General features: G+C 49.6%; 1 protein-coding gene across 6 annotated transcripts in view; it reads left to right on the forward strand.

The window, feature by feature from the left end:
• LOC101327407 (protein kinase X-linked) overlaps positions 1-22,162 on the forward strand; it is an 85,546-nt gene that overhangs the window by 19,593 nt on the left and 43,791 nt on the right. For all 6 annotated transcript variants that reach the window (XM_033849759.2, XM_073798960.1, XM_033849758.2 and 3 more), the window contains exon 2: positions 13,669-13,837. In XM_033849759.2, coding sequence (XP_033705650.1) covers positions 13,669-13,837 — 169 coding nt within the window. The remainder of the gene's footprint in view (positions 1-13,668; positions 13,838-22,162) is intronic.

A 22,162-nucleotide genomic window follows, 5' to 3' on the forward strand; every position in this document is an offset into this window, starting at 1 on the left:
TTTTCTTTCTTTCTTAGAGCATACACTGTATACTTTTAGAGTGAATTATGCATAAAAGTCTGTGCAAACAACAACATATACTACAATAACATTCTCAAAAGATCTTACTATATTTTAGCGTTGTTAAGTTATATAAAATACATCTTCATAAAAGTACAGGCTCTTTTTTCAAGTTTTAAATCACGACCTTCTCAGATGCCTCAGTGCTACCCTGTGGGCATCTCCTCCCTCCCTCTCCCAGCCCATCCCCTCCAGCCTCATGCAGGATCTGTTCTTTCGCTCCACACTAGTCTTTCGTCCTTCCTACTGGCTTCTGCAACCGCAGGGAAATCTCTGAAACAAAACGGAAAGCACGCCGAACTCAGAGGAGTCAGTCACTTCCCCCTGCCCGCCGCGTGAGTTCCTGTAATCTGTTGCCTAAAGAACGCAGTGGAAGGATTTCAGAATCCCTGCCTTCTCTTGCCCTGTTTCCTCCATCCTCACAAATCTCCATTGTCTCTGTGGCCTTTGCTATCCTTAATTTCCTTTTTTTTTTAATTTTTAATTATTTTATTTTAGTTTAGTTTTTTGGCTGCATTGGGTCTTCGTTGCTGCGTGCGGGCTTTCTCTGGTTGCGGCGAGTGGGGGCTACTCTTCCTTGCGGTACGCAGGCTTCTCATTGCGGTGGCTTCTCTTGTTGCGGAGCACGGACTCTAGGCGCAAGGGCTTCAGTAGTTGTGGCACGTGGGCTCTAGTTGTGGCACGTGGGCTCAGTAGTTGTGGTACATGGGCTCAGTAGTTGTGGCTCGCAGGCTCTAGAGCACAGGCTCAGTAGTTGTCGAGCACGGGCTTAGTTGCTCCGCGGCATGTGGGATCTTCCCGGACCAGGGCTCGAACCTGTGTCCCCTGCATTGGTAGGCAGATTCTTAGCCTCTGCGCCACCAGGGAAGTCCCACCTGTCCTTAACTTCAGTGAGCCTCTACTTTCCAGTCCGCCCCACCCTCCAATTTCCACTGGAAACTTCCCTTCCTCAGAAACGAACGTCTGTCCCGACCTTCACCCCAAGGTGAGGTCCATCCGTATGTACCTCAGCACACCTGTGTCCTGAAGTCCTGTAGCCTTAGAAGCCCCTGAAACACAGATGAGCGCATCAGAGTCAGGATGGCTGTTGTCATTAACGTTTACTGTCAGCCTTTCCCGCACGATGGTAACAAAACTAAGATATCAGGGACCAGCGTTGTGTGGATTGTGGCTGTTTCTGAATCGTGCAGAGCGTCCAACACACAGCAATATTTCAGTAGTTTTTTTTTAATACTTATTTATCTGGTTGCACTGGGTCTTAGTTGCGGCTCGCGGGCTCCTTGGTTGCAGCGTGCGAACTCTTAGTTGTGGCATGCACGTGGCATCTAGTTCCCTGACCAGATATCGAACCTGGGCCCCCTGCACTGGGAGTGCGGAGTCTTAAGCACTGCACCACCAGGGAAGTCCCGGACCCCGTTTTTGCTTAGAGAGCTAGGTGGTCTTCACAGCGTGGGCCACACAAACCATCTGTTGTCAGAGGTACAGCATTCTCTACATTTCCAGAGGGGCAAGTTGACACTTGACGCAGGAATTGAGCGTGAGCTGAGTTGCGGCACCTTGAAGGCTGTCCGGTATGACAGCTGCTGGCCACGTGAAAGACGATCAAAGCCAGTCGCCCAGCCTCTGGAGCCGCTGTGAGCTCGTGGCCACGGGTTGGACGGCACGGACGTAGACTGTTTCTGTCACCACAGAAAGTTCGACTGGGCTGTCTTGCTCCAAGTTGGTGCTTCTGAACGGGGGGCAATGCTGCCCCCAGTGGACACTTGGCAGAGTCTGGAGACATTATTGATGGTTACACCTGGGGGGATGGAGACCAGGGAAGCTGGGCCCAGCACGCCCCGCATCTGAGATTCATCCAGCCCCAGTGTCAGTAGTGCTGAGGCAGAGAAACTCTGCGTTGACATGAGAGACCCTGTCTGTCTGTCTGTCTGTCTGTCTATCAATCATCTATCCATCCACCTATCATTATTATATCTATGCACCATCTATCAAAACTATAAATCTTTCATCTATCCATATCTATCTATCCATCTGTCATCTACCACTCTACCTATTATCTATTTATCCATCTACTGTCTGTCTCTATTTCTCTATCATCTATCTACCATCTCTGTATTTCTCTATTATGTATGTATGTATCCATCTATTCCTATATCACCCATCCATTTATCATCTGTCTTCTGTATCTTTCTATCCATGTATCCATCCATCCATCCATTTATTACCTTTTTCTATCTAGCTGTCATCTGTCATCACTCTTACTTATCATCTACCACCTACCTATTATCTATCTTCTATCTGTCGTCCATCTGTCATCCATCTGTCTATACCAGTGGTCTTCAACCAAGGGGATTCTGCTCCTCGGGGGGACACTTGACAATGTCTGGAGGCATTTGGGGTGTCACACATGCGGGGGGGGTGTCTACTGACATGTGGCGGGTGGAGACCAGGGATCGTGCTCCACAGCCCACAGTGCCCAGCACACGCCCTCCCCCCCAACCCCCGAATTATCTAACCCAGAGTGTCAATTACGCTGAGGGGCATTGTTCGTAACTTTGCGGGGTGCTATGACATCATCACATCCCACCCTGGATGCAGTACCAGGCTGTGACTTTTAACCTGCCCGGATGGTATTGTCAGAATACAAAGACCAGCCTTTGTGCTCCTGGGTGAAGAGTCACCCAGCGCGGTTCCAGGTCCCTCACATCTGCTCCTGGGGAGCCCAGTGCAGGGCCAGGGATTCCAGGCGTTTCCTTGTGTTACATTCCTTAGCATTGGGGTTGGTGTGAGGGACTTCCTGTGTTTCTTTTTTCTTGCATGATTATACACTTTGTATCTTTCTTAAGAGAGAGTGTAGCTTAGTAATTAATCTGTAAATAGAAGAATTGTGTGTCTGAAATATCTGTTCTGCAGGAGGGCTCTGTGAAAGGGAATGTGGCTTGACCCAGCAACATTTTGAGAGAACTGATTGTTTTTGTTTTTTTAAATCTGTCTAGACTAGTGAGCTCACAACTCTAACCCCTCCCACCCAGGGCTCAGCTGAATTGTGTCCAGTTTAATCAGCTGATCTTTGAAGGTTCCAAGTTTAAAAAGAAAAAATCCTCAGAGCTTTATCCAAAGCACACATTTTTGGGGGTAAATTTTGCTTATTAAGAGATAATTCACAAACCGTAAAATTCACCCTTTCAAACTGTACAGTTCCACAGTTCTAATTTTAATCTGAGTTAGCACACATTCTTTAATAAACACCTTCTAAAGGTTTTTTTTTTCGCCTGTAAAACAGAAGTTTGTACTAGTTTGCAGCCGTAATTTCCAAAAGCCAACTTTGAAAAGGAGAACTGCAGGCTTGGGACACATGATGTCATGCATTGTAGTTTATAAGCTTTTCTGATGTTACCTTAAAGGGGGGAAACCTCAAAGAAAAGAACTGGGTTTTACAATGATACATTCTTTCATTATGGTGTAGTAATTATCTTGCAATAATTATATAATGTATGTTTATTGAATTGATCAGTTGAACATAGATTTAACTATCATGTACCTGAAACATTTCTACAGCTCACAGATTTAAAAAATGAAAATTATACATGGAAATGCATCCCTGTTTTTGGCCCCCATCTGCCTCCATCACCACATCCCCTAGCCAACTCCAGGTACCCAGCTTAGTATCTTGTATCTTTCTGCAGAAGCCCCTTTCAGGGACTTCCCTGGTGGTGCAGTGGTTGGGAGTCCACCTGCCAGTGCAGGGGGACGCGGGTTCGAGCCCTGATCCGGGAAGATCCCACATGCCGCGGAGCAACTAAGCCCGTGCGCCGCAACTACTGAGCCTGCGCTCTAGAGCCTGTGAGCCACAACTACTGAGCCCGCAGGCCACAACTACTGAAGCCCGTGTGGCTAGAGCCCGTGCTCCGCAACAAAAGAAGCCCCCTCAGTGAGAAGCCCGCGCATCGCAACTAAGCACAGTCCCCACTCGCCGCAACTAGACAAAGTCCGCGCGCAGCAACGAAGACCCAACGCGGCCATAAATAAATAAATTTATTTATTTTTTTAAAAAAAGTCTTTTCAACATAGAGGTGCACATATCACTATCAAGAGTGGACTGACGTTTTCTTCATATACTGCCTTCTTTCAGCCTCCTTAGAAATTATAGATCCTTTTTTCAATTGGTTTAAACATCTGCAAACTAATTTCACTTGTCTAAACAGTTGAGGAGATAAAACCTTTGCTCCCGTTGGGTGGAGGAGACAAGTGATTCCTGACACCTTGCAGGCGGGGTTCCAGGCAAAGGGGGTGACTGCTGATGACACTTGGGGTGCACGGGTGGTGGAAGGGAGTTGGAAGGGACCCCCGGATCCCCCCGGGTGGCCAGGTGACGCTGCTGAGGCTGAGGCTGCCTGCCGTGTCCCAGGCTCACCTCCGGGTCCGCTGAATTCTTCCCACGTCTGGGCATGCTAGCGCATTGGGGGTATGTCACCCTCTGTCCGGCCCCCATCTTACAGAACGGCTGCATCAGAGGCCACGGCACGACGAGGCCGGGGGTGTGTGATCCTCAGGCAGCCTCGGCTCTGAAGCGTGGTCCACACCCCTCTGTAGCCCCTTGAGGGTCGCTGGGTCGCTCAGAAGTCTCCCAGTTGCAGCCCTTAATATTATATACATCCTGTGTTAGCCTCTGTACCTTAACCTACCTCGACCATATAGAAGTGTGAGGAAGAAGAGTGTTCCCTCGAAACCCAACGCAGAGCTCAACCCCCTGGCCCAGCAGGTGACACACAGGGTGTGGGGATTCTGCTCCCGCTGAGGGGACCTGGGTTGAAGCGCCTTTTCCGCCGCATCCTCTTTCCCAGCGCCACAGGGAAGAGATGTCGTGCTTTCTTGGAAGCGCTGCTCCTGTGGCATTTTTACCCACCCCCCCGCACTGGCCTGTCGGCTGTCTTTTCTCCTGCATTTCAGGGCAGGTTGGGTCTCCTCCACCCACACTCTCTGTCCCCTTGGCCATGCCTGGTTCTGTTTTGTTAGTATCTGGGATACACCAGTGCAAGGCACACTGAGCATCGTAACTTCAAGAGAGATCGCGGGTTACAGAGAGGTGGAGGGTGCAGGGGATGGGATGGCCGGTAAGGCAGGTCTTTAGAGATGGTTGGGTCACCTCTTTCTGAGCTCTGGTTCAGCTCCCTTCCTGCCAGTATAAACAGGTATGATTATGCTCTATATACAAGGGGCGGGTGCAGACTGTTTCAGGATGGGGTGGATACGTACTGAGAACTCTTGCAGTTGGTCTCTTTGTGATCCTGAGATGCTCCCCTGAAAAAGCTTTACCTCTAACAAACTTCTGGTTACCAGAGGGGATAGTGGGTCGTGGGAGGGAGAGATAAATTAGGAGTTTGGGATTAACAGGTACACACTACTATATATGAAATAGATAAACAACAAGGACCTACTGTAGAGCACAGGGAACTGTACTCAATATCTTGTAATAACGTATAATGGAAAAGAATCTGAAAAAGAATATATATATATATATATATAAAGAACTGAATCACTTGCTGTAAACTGAAACTAACACAACATTGTAAATTACCTATAGTTCCATTAAAAAAAATAGCTTTCTCTGGACTTCCCTGGTGGTCCAGTGGTTAAGAATCCGCCTTCCAGTGCACGGGACGTGGGTTCGATCCTGGTTGGGGAACTAAGATCCCCCATGCCGCGGAGCAACTAAGCCCGCACGCCACAACTACTGAGCCCTCGCACCACAACTAGAGAGAGGCCCGCACGCCGCAGCGAAGGAGCCCGCCGCATGCCGCAACTAAGACCCGACGCAGCCAAAAATAAAATAAGTAAAATAAATATTAAACAAAAAAAGGTTTCTCTGTATCAGACGGCTGTGGGAAGTGAGTTGAAATTAGTTGGCGTCCGGATCCCAGGAGTCTTCGGGAGTGAGGTTTCTTGACGTCAGAAGCTGGGTGACGGGTGTATTTAATCCTCTTCCCAGCTCTCTGTGCTTTAAGGTTTGATAGAGTGGTTTGGACTGTCCTAAGGTTGCGTCGGCTGTTACTAAATGAAGGTGGAGATTACAGGTAATTGTCAGGTGGACTGTGATGAGGTTTTGTCTCCTCTCTTGGAAATAGGCTTACAAAGCCCGTATCTATCTGTCATCTGTCTCTCCTTCGTCCATCTCTCCATTCTTTCTATCTGTCCACGTATCTGTGTATCCGTTCCTTCCTGTTTTTTGACAGGGGTGGGGGGGGATACAGTCAGGTTAAGAAAAAGAAGGCAGGTGAGCTGGTACAGTCGGTCCTTCTCTACCGATGCCTTTAGCGAAGTGTCTCTGGTCGAACCGGAATCTATGGATTTCGGACACAGGGCTTCTTGAAGATGGTCTCGTGGGGCATAGGATCCCCCAGGGTGTACGACAGACGCGATTTTTTACAAGAACTTTTTATGATGAACTAGTTGAAGACGATTCATTCAGCAGTTGAAGACGCAGGAGAAGTTGTAGAATAGTCCACAGAGGGGAGTCCCCCTGAGTCCTCCTCCGGGACCCCCAGTGATAACATCCTCCGTAAACACAGGACGAAGTTAAAACCAAGACCTGGCTTTACAGAATCTCCCGAGTGGGCCTTCTTTGGGTAAGAGTGGAGGCAACTGAAGGACTTTCTGCACGAAATCTGAGCTTTGATTCTGGGTCCCTTGTAAGAAGGTAACACCCGGGAGGCCACCCTGGGATCTTTGGGTAAAGAATGAATTAGAAGGATGAAGCTGATGTCTTTCATTGCTGGATTAGGCCCACAGATGTGAAAGACAGGCCTTGACATCTCAGACCCCCGAATCCATCCCCACAGCCGTGGTACCTCCTGTTCAGAACTGTTTCATCCCCAGCGTGGACCCAGAATGGAAAATGTGTGTGTGTGTTTAAGAATTGTTTGCATATTCAAATAAGTGCCCCTCCCTTGCTGTGTGGACGACATCATCCTATTTATTGATTTATTGTTTGAATTTTTTTTTTTTTTTTTTTTTTTTTTGGGGTATGAGGACCTCTCACTGCTGTGGCCTCTCCCGTTGCAGAGCACAGGCTCTGGACGTGCAGGCTCAGCGTCCATGGCTCACGGGCCCAGCCGCTCTGCAGCACGTGGGATCTTCCCGGACCGCGGCACGAACCCGTGTCCCCTGCATCGGCAGGCGGACTCTCAACCACTGCGCCACCAGGGAAGCCCCTATTGTTTGAAATTTTTATGGGAGTACAGTTGATTTACAGTGTTGTGTTAGTTTCAGGTGTACAGCAGAGTGAATCTGTTATACATATACATATATCTTTTTCAGATTCTTTTCCCATATAGGCCATTACAGAGTACTGAGTAGAGTTCCCTGTGCTCTACAGTAGGACTTTAGTATTTATCTATTATATATATAGTAGTGTGTATGTGTCAATCCCAGTCTCCCCATTTATCCCTCCCCCCAGAGCTCATCCTGTTTAGAGCAGACCCTTCAAAGCATGAACTCAGTCATTTTTAGGGAACCAGTACTATTTCTGAATCTCTGAAACAGGAAGAAAAGAAAAGGTGATTTCTCGTCAGGTTAAAAACTGGTTCAGTTCCCTAATTTTCAACAGAACACAGGAAATACGGTTCTTATGTACAGGACTCCCTTTGCACATTTAACCAGGCTTTGCTAGTTTCTACCTTGGTGGAGTTTCTATCTTAATTCTGCTCCACGCGTTGTTACAATGATCTTGTTATTTCACGTTGTCTTTTCCTTTACTTGTGAAATAAATGTTCTCCTTAAACGTGTCCTCAAAGCGTTTGTTTCTACTCCTTTCATCATCAAAGCGTGGATACGTCCTTTCTTGTGGAGTCTTTTTTCCTTAAAGCACAAGACGGACGCGTGTAACATAAAGTCACTGCCGATGGTCTCCACGATGTGAAGTCATAAAAAAGCAGTGTGTTTCTTAAAGGTTAAATTTTGTAAGGTATCTAGAAATAGATAGAGGGGTGTTGCATATATCATTTGATTGCTGCAGTCTCAAGGATTAAAAAAACAGTCATTGGGAAGCCAGACTTCTGTGTCATAACGGTAAGCTTAAGCATGTGCCTTTTTCGCAGGAGACATTATGCGTATACACTTTTACAAAATCCTTTGTAAGAGGAGGAATCTTCTCACTTCCAGTAATTAAAACATGAAATGAAAATGCAGTTCATGAAAGGGAATGTGGAATTTGGCTGTCTCTCTGGCGAAACTGCCTGTGTCAGAGTCTCCAGGAGAAATTCCCTTTTCTGGCGGGGGCGTGTTCCTGGTGAGGACAGCCACGGGGCTTACCCCACCGGAGCAGAAACCCAGCAGTGTTTCCTTTGCCCAGAAAATGTTGCTGTTATTAGCTATCATCCTATTCTGTCTTGAAGCAGACTCCTGGTTTGCGTGCTTCTTTTTTTTTTTTTTTTTTTTTTTTTTTTGTGGTACGCGGGCCTCTCACTGCTGTGGCCTCTCCCGTTGCGGAGCACAGGCTCCGGACGCCCAGGCCCAGCGGCCATGACTCACGGGCCCAGCCGGTCCGCGGCATGTGGGATCTTCCCGGACCGGGGCACGAACCCGTGTCCCCTGCATCGGCAGGCGGACTCTCAACCACTGCGCCACCAGGGAAACCCTGCATGCTTCTTTTGATAAGCTTTTGGAAAGTTCATCACTTTTCCAGAACAGACCGGCTTTTCATTTTATGAATTCTAGAGTTTTCGTTGAGTATCTCCTCATCAACTATCTGGACAAAGACAGTTGAGTGTGGTGTCCTCAGTGCTGGCCCTTAAATTTCCCCAGATTTCCCAAACCACATCAGTGTATCAAAAGACTTGAGCAGATCCCTGTTGGGGTGTTTGAAAAACGTAAATTTTCATTTCCAGACGTGTTCTCAAACGGGAGGAAGATAAGTAAAAATCCTGTTAGGTTCTGTATGCAAAAACATGAACACATAGGATTAGGTGATTAGATAATAAGGATGCTAGAAGAATCGTTGCATTGCTTGGTTGAATTTGTACCCCTGGAGCTGCCGTAACAAATTACCACCAAACTAGGGAGCTTAAAACCATAGGCATTCATCCTCTCTGAATCCTGGACACCAGATGTCTGAAGTCAAGGTGTCCCAGGGCCGCGCTCCCTCCAGAGGCTCCAGGGGAGGGTCCTTCCCGCCTCTTCCAGCTTTTGGGGGCTCCAGGCGTCCCTGGACTTGCGGCCACATCCCTCCCGTCTCTGCCTCTGTCTTCCCGGGGCTTCTCCTCTGTGTCTGGGTCTCTCCTCTTCTGTCTCTTGGAAGGACCCTGTCATTGGATGTAGGGCCACCCTCATCCAGGAGGACCTCATCTCAGACCCTTCCCTTCATCACCTCTGCAAAGACCCTGTTTCCAAATAAGCTCCCGTTCCCAGGTTCCAGGGTTAGGAATTGAATCTGTCTCTTGTGGGACACAATTCAACCCTCAACTGGTGGGAGGAGGGTTAGAAAAACTGTGTGTAGGTGAGGCAAACAGGACCAGGCCCACTGTGGGTCCCCTCCCAGGACAGAGGTTGCGTAGGGTCCACATGGGCGATGTCGGTTTTCTGGTGTGTTGGTCCATTAGTGGATTTTTTCTGCAGAACGTGGTGCGGGAAAAGGGGGGAGACCAGAGGGGGATGGAGGGTGAAATCAGAGGGAGTGGCCTCCCTATCATTTCTGTCATTACCCCTGTGATCCCCATACCCCGAGATAAAACCCAGAGTGGTTTCCGTTTTCTCCTTTTGTAATTCCCTGGCATTCCACGCTACTCCTACGGTCCCCATTCTGTGTGGATTTCCCCCCAAGTGTTTTCAGTTCCAGCAAACTTACAATGACCCACACGAACTTAAATCCTAGTAGCTTTGATTTTCCACCTGCTTCATTTACATTATGGGTTTTCAAAGACAAAATAAGGTGGTCGCTTTTTTTTAACCTGGCGTCTGCGGGGCAAAGGCTTTGCCATGGTCCCTGTGTGACCTCCCTCCTCTCGGGACCGTTTGTGGGTTTGGGGCTGAGGAAGACGGCAGGTCAGTCCCTCCTGACCCTGCGAAATGCATTTTCTGTGCTTTCCCACACCTCACTCTGCAGTTCTTTTTTTTTTTTCCTCTCTGTTGTGACTTCACAGTAAAGTGATACCTTGTGTTCAAGGTGACCCCTTTATTTATTTTTTAAATTTTTACTGGAGTGTAGTCGAGAAATAGGTTTGTTTGTTTTTTCCGCGTTTTTTTGAGATGTGTTTGATATATAACGCTGTATTAGTTTTGGGTGTGCAACGCAATGACTGGATATTCGTATATATTGCAAACGGATCACCACAGTCTATCTAGTTAACATCCATCACCTCACATAGTTACACATTTTTTTCTCGCGATGGGAACTTTTAAGATCTACTCTCTTAGCGGCTTTCAAGTAAACAATACGGTGTTACTAACTGTAGTCACCATGCCGTACTTGACATTCCCAGGACTTATTTATTTTGTAACTGTAACCTTCTACCTTTTAACTCCCTTCATCCATTCCCCCGATCGCTCACCCCTCACCTCTGGCGACCACCGTCGACTCTGTTTCTATGAGTTTGCCCTTTTTTAGATTCCTCATATATATGAGATCATACAGTGTGCGTTTTTCTCTGTTGGACTTACTTCACTTAGCCTAATGCTCTCGTGGCTCATCCGTGATGTCCCAAGTGGCAGGATTTCCTTCGTTTTTTAATTTTATTGGAGTATAGTTGATTATCACACTAAGTGAAGTAAGTTAGACAAAGATCATATGCTGTCACTCATCTGTGGCATCTAATTAAAAATGATATAAATGAACTTACTTACAAAACAGAAACAGACTCACAGATTTCGAAAACAAACTTATGTTTACCAGAGGGGAAACGTGAGGGGGAGGAATCAGTCAGGAACCTGGGATTGACATACACATACTAGTATATATAAAATAGATCATCAACAAGGCTTTCCTTCATTTTTAGGCTGAATAATATTCCATTTCGTCTCTTATTGGGCGGAGTGGGTCATGTAACCATCCTTACCTGCAGCAAAGCTAAAAGGGGGACTTTTCTACTTCCCAACGGGAGATATGGAGAGCTGGGGATGTATATTGGAGAGCCTGCCAACACCGATCAGAAAAGATGTTTGTCCTTTTTCTTTCTACTGCAATAACGACTTCATACCAGCACCGTTGAATGTTGGTTTGGTCTTTAGCGCGTTAAAGCCGGTCACCTTAAAAATTACAGCATGCTGGTTTCATCCGCCGTCAACAAGACGGTTTCCCTGTATCATCCTGTAATCTGACTGTGGTGCCGAGGGAGTTCCCCCATCTCTGCACTGCAGGCACTCTGCTTTGAGTTCTCAGTGTTTACAGCACACACAGCTCAGAGCAAAGCTTAAAAGATGTGGCAGGCAGAAAGGTAAAAAAATTAAAAAAAAATCTGTTGAGTCATAGCCGTGTTGTCTTTCTTTTCATCGTTAGAATTTTAGCGTGTGGCGAGACCGTTGATAACGTCGATCTAGTCATCTACCTGTTCTACCAGAGAGATGAAAACAGTATGAGTCCAGACGGGTTCATTGGTTTGCGGTGGGTTCACAGAGCAAGTCGAAGGCACAACTTGCACTAGATGCCATGCCAGTGTCCTCAGTTCCCGTTCCTGCGCCCTTTGCCAAGCGATCTCCTGAAAACACCTCGACTGTGTCCATTCACTCGCCTCGGGGCCCTTCCCCTACTTGCCTCTCTGTGAACCTGCTTGCGCAGAACTTTGTCAACGCTGCCTCACTGTGACACAATGCTGTTTCTACTTCTGAATCATCTTTTGATGAGGACGGACTTTTAACACCTGTGCTGGGGCTCGTCATTGGCTTCTTCCGGCAGTTTCTTTCCTTCATGTGTGTCCATCGCTTTCTACTTGTGCAGTCATAAAATAGGCACGATTGGGAGCTTGCGTGAAAAGCCAAGGTGACGTAGCCATGCCCCTCACCCCAGCTGCGTAAGCCAGTAGAGGTACTTACGTATTTTGCAGCTTGAGAATTTCAATTTGTAGAAGGGGCCCTCCCCCCAAGTGCGTTGCTTAGGTGTAACTTTGTTTTCCTCTCCATGTTACCATGTGCCGTAAATGGCGTTCCCAACTCTGTGAAAGAGGAGAAGGTGGCTGCGTGGTTGCGTTGAAGGTCTTTTTCGTCTTCGAGCCATCCCTGAATTCCTGTCTTCCTGCTTTCTCATCATGTTGATGGCCATTTTTCCAGCCAGGGGGCCCCAATTCGTTGGCCGTTTTCCACACCTCCTTCCCCTGGGAGAGCCCTTCCTCTGCGTTATTTCTTCGATAAACGGGGGCGGAAAGGACAGCCGTCTTGGGTAAGCTTCCAGAGGGTCACACATGCAGATGTCACTTTTCTGCCCCCAACTTTACCTTTTCTCTGGCCGTAGATAAAATGCCTTCGGAGCTTTAATCTCAGAGGTGCCCTAAGTGATTGCCGGCCTGGGGGAGGGGTAGCAGCTGGACCCCACCCCACAGTGAGGCTCAGAGGATGAAGAAGGGCTGGTGGGAGACCACAGAGGAGGAGACATTGGGTTGACAGTGTCACAGCCTATGGTACACAGGAGGGTTTGATTTCCTTTTACATTTATGCTGTTGATTTCCTTTCATGTTTGCACTTTTTAAATTTTTCTCTCTGTGAGTATCTGCATCACTTGGTTCTAACCCCTGGCAAGTGTTCACAGAAACACTGAGTGCGTTTAGCTGGCATTAATGGCTTAAAGGAAGCAGCTTGTGAGGAGGGGTGTGTCACACTTCGCCTTTTCTGTTTTGTTTTGTTTTAACAGGACGGTGGCAATCACCAACACGTGTACTAGAGTTTTGCGTTCATTAGCCTCTCATACAGTGCTTTGTGGGATAAAGGGGAACCAGGCAGGGATACTCACAAGTTTTCGTGGAAAGAGTCATCTTCTGATTTTTTATTTTTTAATCCAATTTTTAAAATTGAAGTATAGTTAATTCGCAATGTGTGTTAGCTTCAGGTGCACAGCAGAGTGATGCGGTTATATATATGCTTATCTGTTCTTTTTCAGATTCTTTCCTATCATAGGTTATTATAAGGTGTTGAGTAGAGTTTCCTGTGCTCTACAGTAGGTCCTTGTTGTTCACCTGTTTTATATATAGTAGTGTGTCTCTGCTAATCCCAAACTCCTAATTTATCTCTCCCCACCCCCTGCTATCCCCTCCGGTAACCGTAAGTTTATTTTCTATGTCTTGTCTTGATTTAGAAAACCTAAAGAAAAAGACACGTCGAAGGAATGTATTTAGCATCCTTTTCCATTCTGCCTTTCCCTGTGTGTGTGTGTGTGCGCGTTTCCTCTGGGATGACTCATTTGCAGAAAGCATGGCCAGTCGCCCCTATTAAAGAACAATTCGGGGGCGAGTGATCCTGTGTGTGTGTCGGTTCAGTTGACCGTTCCAGACAGGTGCCCGTCACCCAGCCCTCGCACCAGGTGTATCGCCCATTACTGAGTTGTCCGAGCCCCCAGGTTGTCTTGAGGTCGGGGTGCTGGTCTCCCGTCCTGGGGGCCGTGGCTGCTGACACCGCGTCTCCCCACTGCAGGTACGGGGACGTTCGGTCGCGTGCAGCTGGTCCGCGAGAAGCAGAGCACACGTTTCTTCGCCCTGAAGGTCATGAGTATCCCGGACGTCATCCGCCTGAAGCAGGAACAGCACGTGCACAACGAGAAATCCGTGCTGAAGGAAGTCAGCCACCCGTTCCTGGTCAAGCTGTGAGTCCCCTTCGCCGGGTCCCCACCCTCCCGGCCCCCAGGTGGATTCTCCTGCGGGAGGTGGGATGGGGTGCGGTCACAGCGGGTCACCCTCTGCTGAGACATCTCAGCTCCCGGTCTCGCGGAGAAAGGCGCTGTTCCCACGAGCGCCTGCCAGGGTGGCACGCCTGGCGCTGCCCCCCCTGCACCAGCCGCGTGTCCACAGGGCCACCTGGGGCCCGCCAGAGGCTCTGTCCCCTCCTCCCACCCCCAGCCCCCTGGACAGCTGGTCCAGTCGGTCTTCCTGGGACCTCAGTCACCTGCTCACCTCTGCTCACTCACATCGTTCCTTGGGTTTCTAGCTGGCCGTTCAGTGGCCCCATGTCGATGCCTCATAGAACCTTCCAGTTGAAGGTGCCCGATGTGGACCAAATGGATCCCTCTTTCTGCCACGCTCTTTGCTGGCGGAGGGTAAGGCCGTTTCCCACTCAGGGGCCTCAAGTGTGGGCGTCCACAGAGGGCTCTCCGTCCCCATCCCCAGGGGCCTGCCCCTTCCGCCGCCTTCCTCACGCCCCTTCGCAGCCCCCGACCCCTCCCAGCCCAGCCTGGTGTGGGCCCCCCTCTCTGGCCTGAGTGCCCAGCTGTTCTTGGCCTCCCAGACTTGCCTCTTTCAAGGCGTTCATTGCTTTAACTACAGCCGTAGGGATCCCTTCACCCGCACGGCCCTCTGATGACCTGCGTCTCTGCTGACACATCCTCAGGGAATGACCCCAGGGGCTCAGTGGCCTAGAAACGGCTCATCCCGGGCTCTGCCTCTGCCTCTGGCTCTTTTCAGACGCTCTTGCCTCCATCCCAGGAAAGTGACCTGCAGGAGGAGGTGGGAGGTACCATCCATGTTGTCACCGCAGGGCCACCCGCCCCCCCATGGTGCCCCCTTCATCTGCCTCTCCCCACCCCCTACCTCTCCCACCTCACCCTCACCTGCCTTTCTTCTGTGATACACCTGCCTGTACACAGAGACAGGCGCCTGCACCCTGCGCTTGGAGCACCTTGCCTGTGCCCCAGTGCAGGGAGATAACACCTGCCGGCTCACAGCCACCGGAGCAACGTCCCCAGGGCCCGAAACAGCGTGTCACTCGGAGCAGGGACAGGCGGCATGTTTGACGGGTGACAGAAGGGAAGCAGCTGACTTCTTGTCTTACTTTCCTTTTATGAAGCCCAGTGGCCGTGCTGGGCCAGCGTGGACGGGTCAGTAGAGTCTCATGCTGTTGAGTCATTAAAATCGAAACAGAAAAAGAACTTAGCCGGTGCAGCAGAGCCACCATCCCTCCCTGTTCAGGTCTGAGTCTCCTCTTCGCTGGGAGGTGGTGGGGAGATGGGTAGAAAATCTCATGCGTGTAGATCTTCTTCTGGAAAGAAGAAAAGCTTCTACTTCTGGTGTCTCTTCGAGAAACTGAAATAGTGATTCTGGATGACGACTTCAGTTGGCTAGGGTGTTCAGTACACGTTTTGTAAAGGAGCTGTGGACTCCTTTATCTGTTGCCAAGTCATTCTCACGTGATTTGGGAGAACGGTCTTGGGCTTTTACCAAATACAGGAAGTCTCAAGCCAGGACCCCAGGGTGTGTCCCCGAGGGTGCTTTGTGGCTGAGTTTTCCCAGGAAGACGGGGCACCTGGCCGCTGGGTTCCGGTTTGCTCTGGAGACCAAGTGGCGTGATGGGTTATGTGTCTGCAGTGAAATTAGGAGAACACGGAAGAGAAGCAGGTGGAATTGATGGTGAAAATGAAAAGTCTGCGACATGGGTGTCGAGAAGACACAAGTTTGGAGAAGAGGGAAGAAGCCAGTGGGAGGAGTGCTTCCCAGGGCTGTGCGTGGGTGGTGGGCATGCCGCCCGGCGGCTGGCGGGGTTGCTGAGGTCACCTCAACGCGTATGTTCTGGGACCAGGCACGTCCCCCTGGAAACATTAGGGTGATGCTGTAGGGAACCTTGGGGGATGGCTTCCATTCTGGGAACTCCACCTTGTTGTGGGTTGAATTGTGTGTCGTGTCCCCCCCCTACCCCTGCAAAAGATACGTTGATGTCCTGACCCCCAGTACCCGTGAATGTGACCTTATTTGGAAGTTGGGTCTTTGTAGGTGTCATCAAGATGGAGGTCGAGGTCCTATAGGAGTAAGGTGGGTTCTCCATCTGATGTGATGGGTGCCCTCGTACCAAGCAGAGAAGACACACAGAGACACACAGAGAGGAGATGGCCACATGAAGACAGAGGTGGAGATCGGGGGTGATGCGGCCGTAAGCCGAGGAGCCCCAGGGATTGCTGGCAACCAGCAGAAGCTATGGAAGAAGCTAGGACGGATCCTTCCCTGGAGATTCTAGAAGGAACCACCAACACCCTGATCTTGCACTTCTAGCCTCCAGAACTATGACAGGATGCATTTCTGTTGTTTAAGCCACCCAGTTTGTGGTCTTCTGTTACGGCAGCCCCAGCAAAGTACCACACACCCCGTCGTCTCCTGGAGTGGGCACCAGCCTAGGGGATGGGCTCTGGGGGTGCTTTCTAACTACGTCAGAGGAGTCCCCAGGATAGAATCCTTGAGCTTTGGGAAGTTAAAAGGGAATAGGGAAGAGGAGGACCGTGAAGAACAGAGCTTTAGTCAAACAACTCTGCTTCCTTGACTCCTGGACAGCTAATCAGGCGGTCTCCTCCTCAGGTAGGGTAGACTGCCGAATCCAGAGGGACGCAGACTGTGTATTCCGACGTTCCGTGCTTTTGGATAAGTACCTGAATTGTTTCCATCACAAAGGCTGTAAGCCCTAGTTTCAGTGGGATGGAATTTGACCCCAGGTTATCTGAATCGGGTTTTCTCTAATTTGAAAGAGTGTGATCTCTCTGCACTGCGTGGCTCTGTAATCTGACAGTCTCTTTGCTACCTTGATATTCCTGTTGCCGCACAGCTCACTGGGTGCCGGCACACGTCAACGCAGTCTTTTTATATGTCAGGTCCAACTGTGCTACGGCCAACAGGCAGGAACTTTTCCTGGTCCTTTAGTCCGCAAGGCTGTCCTCTGCATGTCTGTGTCCTGGCCTCGTCTTCCTATAAGGACCCCAGCCCTACGGGATCAGGACCCAGCCTAGTGACCTCATTTCACGTTCATCCCCTTTTTAAAGACCCCATCTCTAAATCCAGCCACATGCTGAGGTCCTGGGGGTTAGGACTTCAGCATAGAGATTTTGGGGTGGACACTACTACTTAGTGACTTGCTAAGTGCAGGTCTTTCAGTGCACAGGGGTCTTACTATAAAGTACTCGTAGCCTTTGGAAGTTTTCTCTGCTTTATCATTTGAGGGACCTGGCGGTGTTTGAAAACTGGGATTGAATTGATCCAGGGTCAGCAGACTCTAGAGGTGCCCCACACGTAATGGGGAGAGCGCTGTCTCTGACCAGCCCCGCGAACGGGGGAAGTAGGGTGCCCAGGGCCACTGGATGGGGCACCAGATTTAGTGGGAAGAGACCACGAGGGAAGCAGGTACCGAATCCCCCCAGCTGTGCAGTTTCTCTTGGAAATGAGTTGCTTCTCCCAGCATCTGCCTTTCATACCATCCAGAAGTGTTGAGTGAGCCTTACTCATGTTCCCGTGAAGCCACATGGAATACCGATGACCCCGGGTATCATGCCGAACAAAGACTCAAGTTTCAACTTCCACGTGAACGGTTTGGCACGTTCGCCCACGGTGTCATTAGCGTGCGGTATTTGAAGTGCTACTGGTTGCGTTGTTGAAAGTCGGCCAGGACGTTCATTACGTCCACATCAGAGAACGCATTCTGTTCTGGGATAAAGCCATCCTGAAGGCCGGTTCAGCCAGCGTAGAGATAATTTCAGAAGAGCTGACAAACTCAGTGTAGAAGGATTGTGTTACAGTCAAGGTGTCCCGGGGAGGAAGGCTTGTGTCCCGCCCCTAGACCAGGACCCTGTGTCTGCTCCCTGCCCTTTGTGCGTCTAGAAATCGCTGGCATCTTAGAGTTGGTGGGATCCAGGACAGGCATTCTCACCTGGGCGCCACTGACATTGGGGACGGGAAATTCTTTGTGGTGGCGGCTCTTCTGTGTAGTAGAGGAGGTCTAGCAGCATCCCTGGTGTCTACCCACTCGATGCCAGGAGCACACTCCCTCCGTGGTGTGATGGCAAAAAATGTCTTTAGATGTTGACAGAAAATGTCCCAGGGAGTGAAATAGTCCTGATTACAGACCACTGCCTAGATAGATAGATAGATAGATAGATAGATAGAAAGAAAGAATGCGTGGATGGATGGATGGAAGGAAGAAAGGAAGACAGGATGAATAGGCAGGTGATATAGAAATAGATAGTGAGATAAATAGATCGATAGGTAGATATTTGGGTAGATGGATGGGTGGGTGGATGGATGGATGGATACACAGATGGTAGACAAATGATTAGATAGGTTGACGGATGGATGGATGGGTTGAATGATGGATGGAAGGTTGGTTGATAACACCTGTGATAGGGGCACACACAGAGACTAGGTGGTGTGGGTGCATTCTCACTTTCCTGTCCCAGCCCCTGCACGTGGAGTTCCATCATTTCGTCTTGGTGATGAGCCTGTGGACCCAGTAACAGTCCCGGTGCCGTGTCGCTCATTGTGCAGTAGAAGACCCAGCTAGCCAGCCATGTTTCATTGGCTTTCCGCTACAGATCTGGGTATGAAAGAACTCAGAGGTCCATCACCCATGGGGCACATCCTTCTCATTATTGGCGAAATGACAGCTTGGATCTCCACGTAGAGGAACTTGGGTCTTAGTCTGGAGAGGACGAGCCCATAGCCTAAAGGAAAGGTCTTTCTTCCTGCCCACAGACTTGAGTCTCGTGTGCATCTCCATGGCACATGGACGGGTAGTTAGTAAAACTGTTCCTTGGCTTTTCTGGTAGTTAAGGAGGAAAGAACACCCTGTTCTGACTTCCCTTGACCCCTCTGCACTTGAGTTTCAGAAGCAAAAGTCCAGAAATAGCTCTCCTTCCTCTTTCACCGCCTGCAAGGGACGGCCGTGACAGAAGGAACACGGCCACTTCCCAATTCCTTGTTCTGTGCTTTGTCCGAACGTAACAAAATGTCCGTTTTGAATTTTGGGGGGTCTGGCAAGGTGGATGCTTATAAAAGGGAGGTTTGAATTCTCCTGATGGAGGGAAACTGTGACGTTCCCGATGAGGCTCTGGTAGATGCCAGCGTGGTTGGTAAGGACGGAATCGTCAGCCCTTTGGGGCCGGAGGTCCTAAGCCGCTGAGGGTGCTGCAGCAGAATCTCGCAGAAGGAGAAGGCATTTGGTGGCTGACAGGTGGGGGGAATGCTTGGTGCAGGGGCCACGGGTCAGCCAGGAGGCTGGGACATGGGGAGGGATCTGAGTCCGCCTTGGACGCAAGGCTGGACGTGGCGGGGAGCTCCAGCATTGATGCTGGTGTGTAACTCAGGAGCGGGGGCAGGAGATGGGAACGGGCCCCCAGGGCACTTCTGGGGAGGTTAGATGGGCACCTCGGAGGGTGCGCTTCCTGTGCGTTCAGCTGGGGACTTGGGTGCGAGAACGGAGCACGAGGTCACCCCGTCCCCGCCTTCCACAGCGGTGTACTGGCCTGGCACATGCCTGGGAAGTTGGATGGGAGAGACAGCGTTCCAGGTGGGGCAGTTTCCAGGGAGCCATCTGGAAAGAGAGAGAGAGCGAACGGTCGTCCTTGGGAAGGCATCAGCCACCGAGCGTTGGGACCCCTGGGGTCCACAACGGGGGGAGCCTGGGCTGGGGACGGGGAAACAAGTTCAGGTCCCCTCGGCGGGGCGGGCGGGGGGCACTGGTTACCATGGAGCCGGTTCGGAAACTGGAAGGGATGTTCCAGAACCTCAGATTGCGCCGGGCGATGGGGCTCAAGAAAGGGTGACGTGAGTGGCTTTCTGTTTTCTCCTTTTGAATGGCAGAGTCCAGCTTTACGGCAGCATCTGGAGAAATTGTGACCAACTTTCAAGTTAGGTGTCTCCAGCTAGATGAGGCTGACTTTTAAGTTGATTAAAATGCCACAAGGGAGGTGCTCACTGCGGACTTTGCAAATAAAAGACAATAATCAAAGGTGGAAAGTGCTTCTTTGCGCTCAGAGCTGACGTCTCTGCCAGTGTGTTCCTACTCATTGTCAATGACAGCCACTTTTTTTTTTTTGCTGTTTATGGAATAATTGATTAATATGTTCTCTCCAATGCATTTTTTTCAATTTTAATTTTTTAATCGTGGTAAAATGTACCTCACATAAAATTGACCATCTTGACTTTTTTTATTTAAACATCTTTATTGGAGTATAATTGCTTTAGAGTGGTGTGTTAGTTTCTGCTTTATAACAAAGTGAACCAGCCATACATATACATATATCTCCATACCTCTTCCCTCTTGCCTCTCCCTCCCTCCCACCCTCCCTATCCCACCCCTCTAGGTGGTCACAAAGCACCGAGCTGATCTCCCTGTGCTGTGCGGCTGCTTCCCACTAGCTACCTATTTTACGTTTGGTAGTGTATATATGTCCTTGCGTCTCTCTCACTTCGTCCCAGCTTACCCTTCCCCCTCCCCGTGTCCTCAAGTCCATTCTCTACATCTGTGTCTTTATTCCTGTCCTGCCCCTAGGTTCTTCAGAACCTTTTTTTTTTTTTTTTTTAGATTCCATATGTATGTGTGAGCATACGGTATTTGTTTTTCTCCTTCTGACTTACTTCACTCTGTATGACGGACTCTAGGTCCATCCACCTCACTACAACTAACTTAACTTCGTTTCTTTTTATGGCCGAGTAATATTACATTGTATACATGTGCCACATCTTCTTTATCCATTCGTCTGCCATCTTGACCATTTTTAAGTGTATAATTCAGTGACATTAAGTCCATCCACATCGTGCAGCCATCCCAACCATCATCTCCAGAACCTTTTCATCTTGCAAAGTTGGAACTCATGGTGCCCATGAAACACTGCGTCCCCCTCCCCCTCCCCCAGCCCCACCATCTACTTTCTGATGAGTGTGACAACCCTAGGGACCTCCTCTGAGTGGAATCCCACACTGTGTGTCCTTTTGGGTCTGGCTTCTCTCACCAAGCATCATGTTCTCAAGGCCTGTCCACATTGTAGCCTGTATCACAATGTCCTTCCTTTTTCATGGCTGAGTAATATTCCACTGTGTGACTGGAACACATTTGTTTATATGCATCATGCATCCAGGGACACTTGGTCTGCCTCCACCTCTTGGCTGTTGTAATGCTGCTGTGAACACAGGTGTACAGGCGTCTCAGTCCCAGCCTCAACTCCTTGAGTGCATTTTCGACATCTCTTTCTCTTTCCTGCCCGTGGAGAGTGCTTAAGCATTTTCTCTTCTCCTCTCTGCTTTTCTTTCTTTTTTCTTTTTTTTCCTCAGCTTGCCTCATTCCCTTTTCTTTCCTCCTTTGTCCCTCCATCATCACCAGGTCACCACGTGGACAGTTTGGTCTGACGCCTTCTGTCCTTCTCCCCGCGCTTAAAGAGCTCTGTGCGCGTGCGCACACACATGCGGAGTGTGGCATGCTCACAGCATACTATTTTTTTTGCCTCTCACTGTTTTGAACTCTGCTTCGTAGAGATCCCTCCTGGGCATTTTGGGTGGACGCTTTCCAGGAGGCCGGGCAGGCGTGAGGGCGTACAGAAAGGGAGGGAGGTCTCTTAGCTTTTCCTTGGAGAGAGGCTGGGCCATGGGCCATGCAAGGTAGAGGTGGGAGGATCAGGGAGCGGACGTGGTATAGGGGACGGACGTGTGTGAACGTGTGCACGTGCTCCCAACGTCATGCACTGTAGTCACACTTGCTGCACACTAGACACTCTGGACTCCTAAGCTCAGCTTCTCACTCACACCTGCTCCTTCCAAGCTAGACTCATCCACCCACCTGGCGCCTGGTCCCTTCTGCCCGGATGTCTCTGCAGGCAGTTCAGGGTCCTCATGTTGGAAAAGAATTCTTGACCTTCCTCTTTGCCCCACACCTCCAATCAGTTCCTCCTTTGGACTCCCCCCAAATGGCCCTTCCAGCTCCCGGGTCCCCTCCCCACCCCCCCACCCCCCGGGCACTGTTTTTGATTTCCTTTTCTTTGCTGCTGTGTTCACTCTAACCAGGGCTTCTGCCCTTTCCTCTTCCTTTTTTTTAACTCTTTGAACTATAGTTGATTTACAATATTGTGCTCGTTTCATGTGTACAGCAAAGTGATTCAGTTTTATATATTTATATAAAACTTTTTTCCTATTCTTTTCCATTATAGATTATTATAAGCTATTGAGCACAGTTC

Source organism: Tursiops truncatus, chromosome X (genome assembly GCF_011762595.2).
Source record: "Tursiops truncatus isolate mTurTru1 chromosome X, mTurTru1.mat.Y, whole genome shotgun sequence".
NCBI lineage: Eukaryota > Metazoa > Chordata > Mammalia > Artiodactyla > Delphinidae > Tursiops > Tursiops truncatus.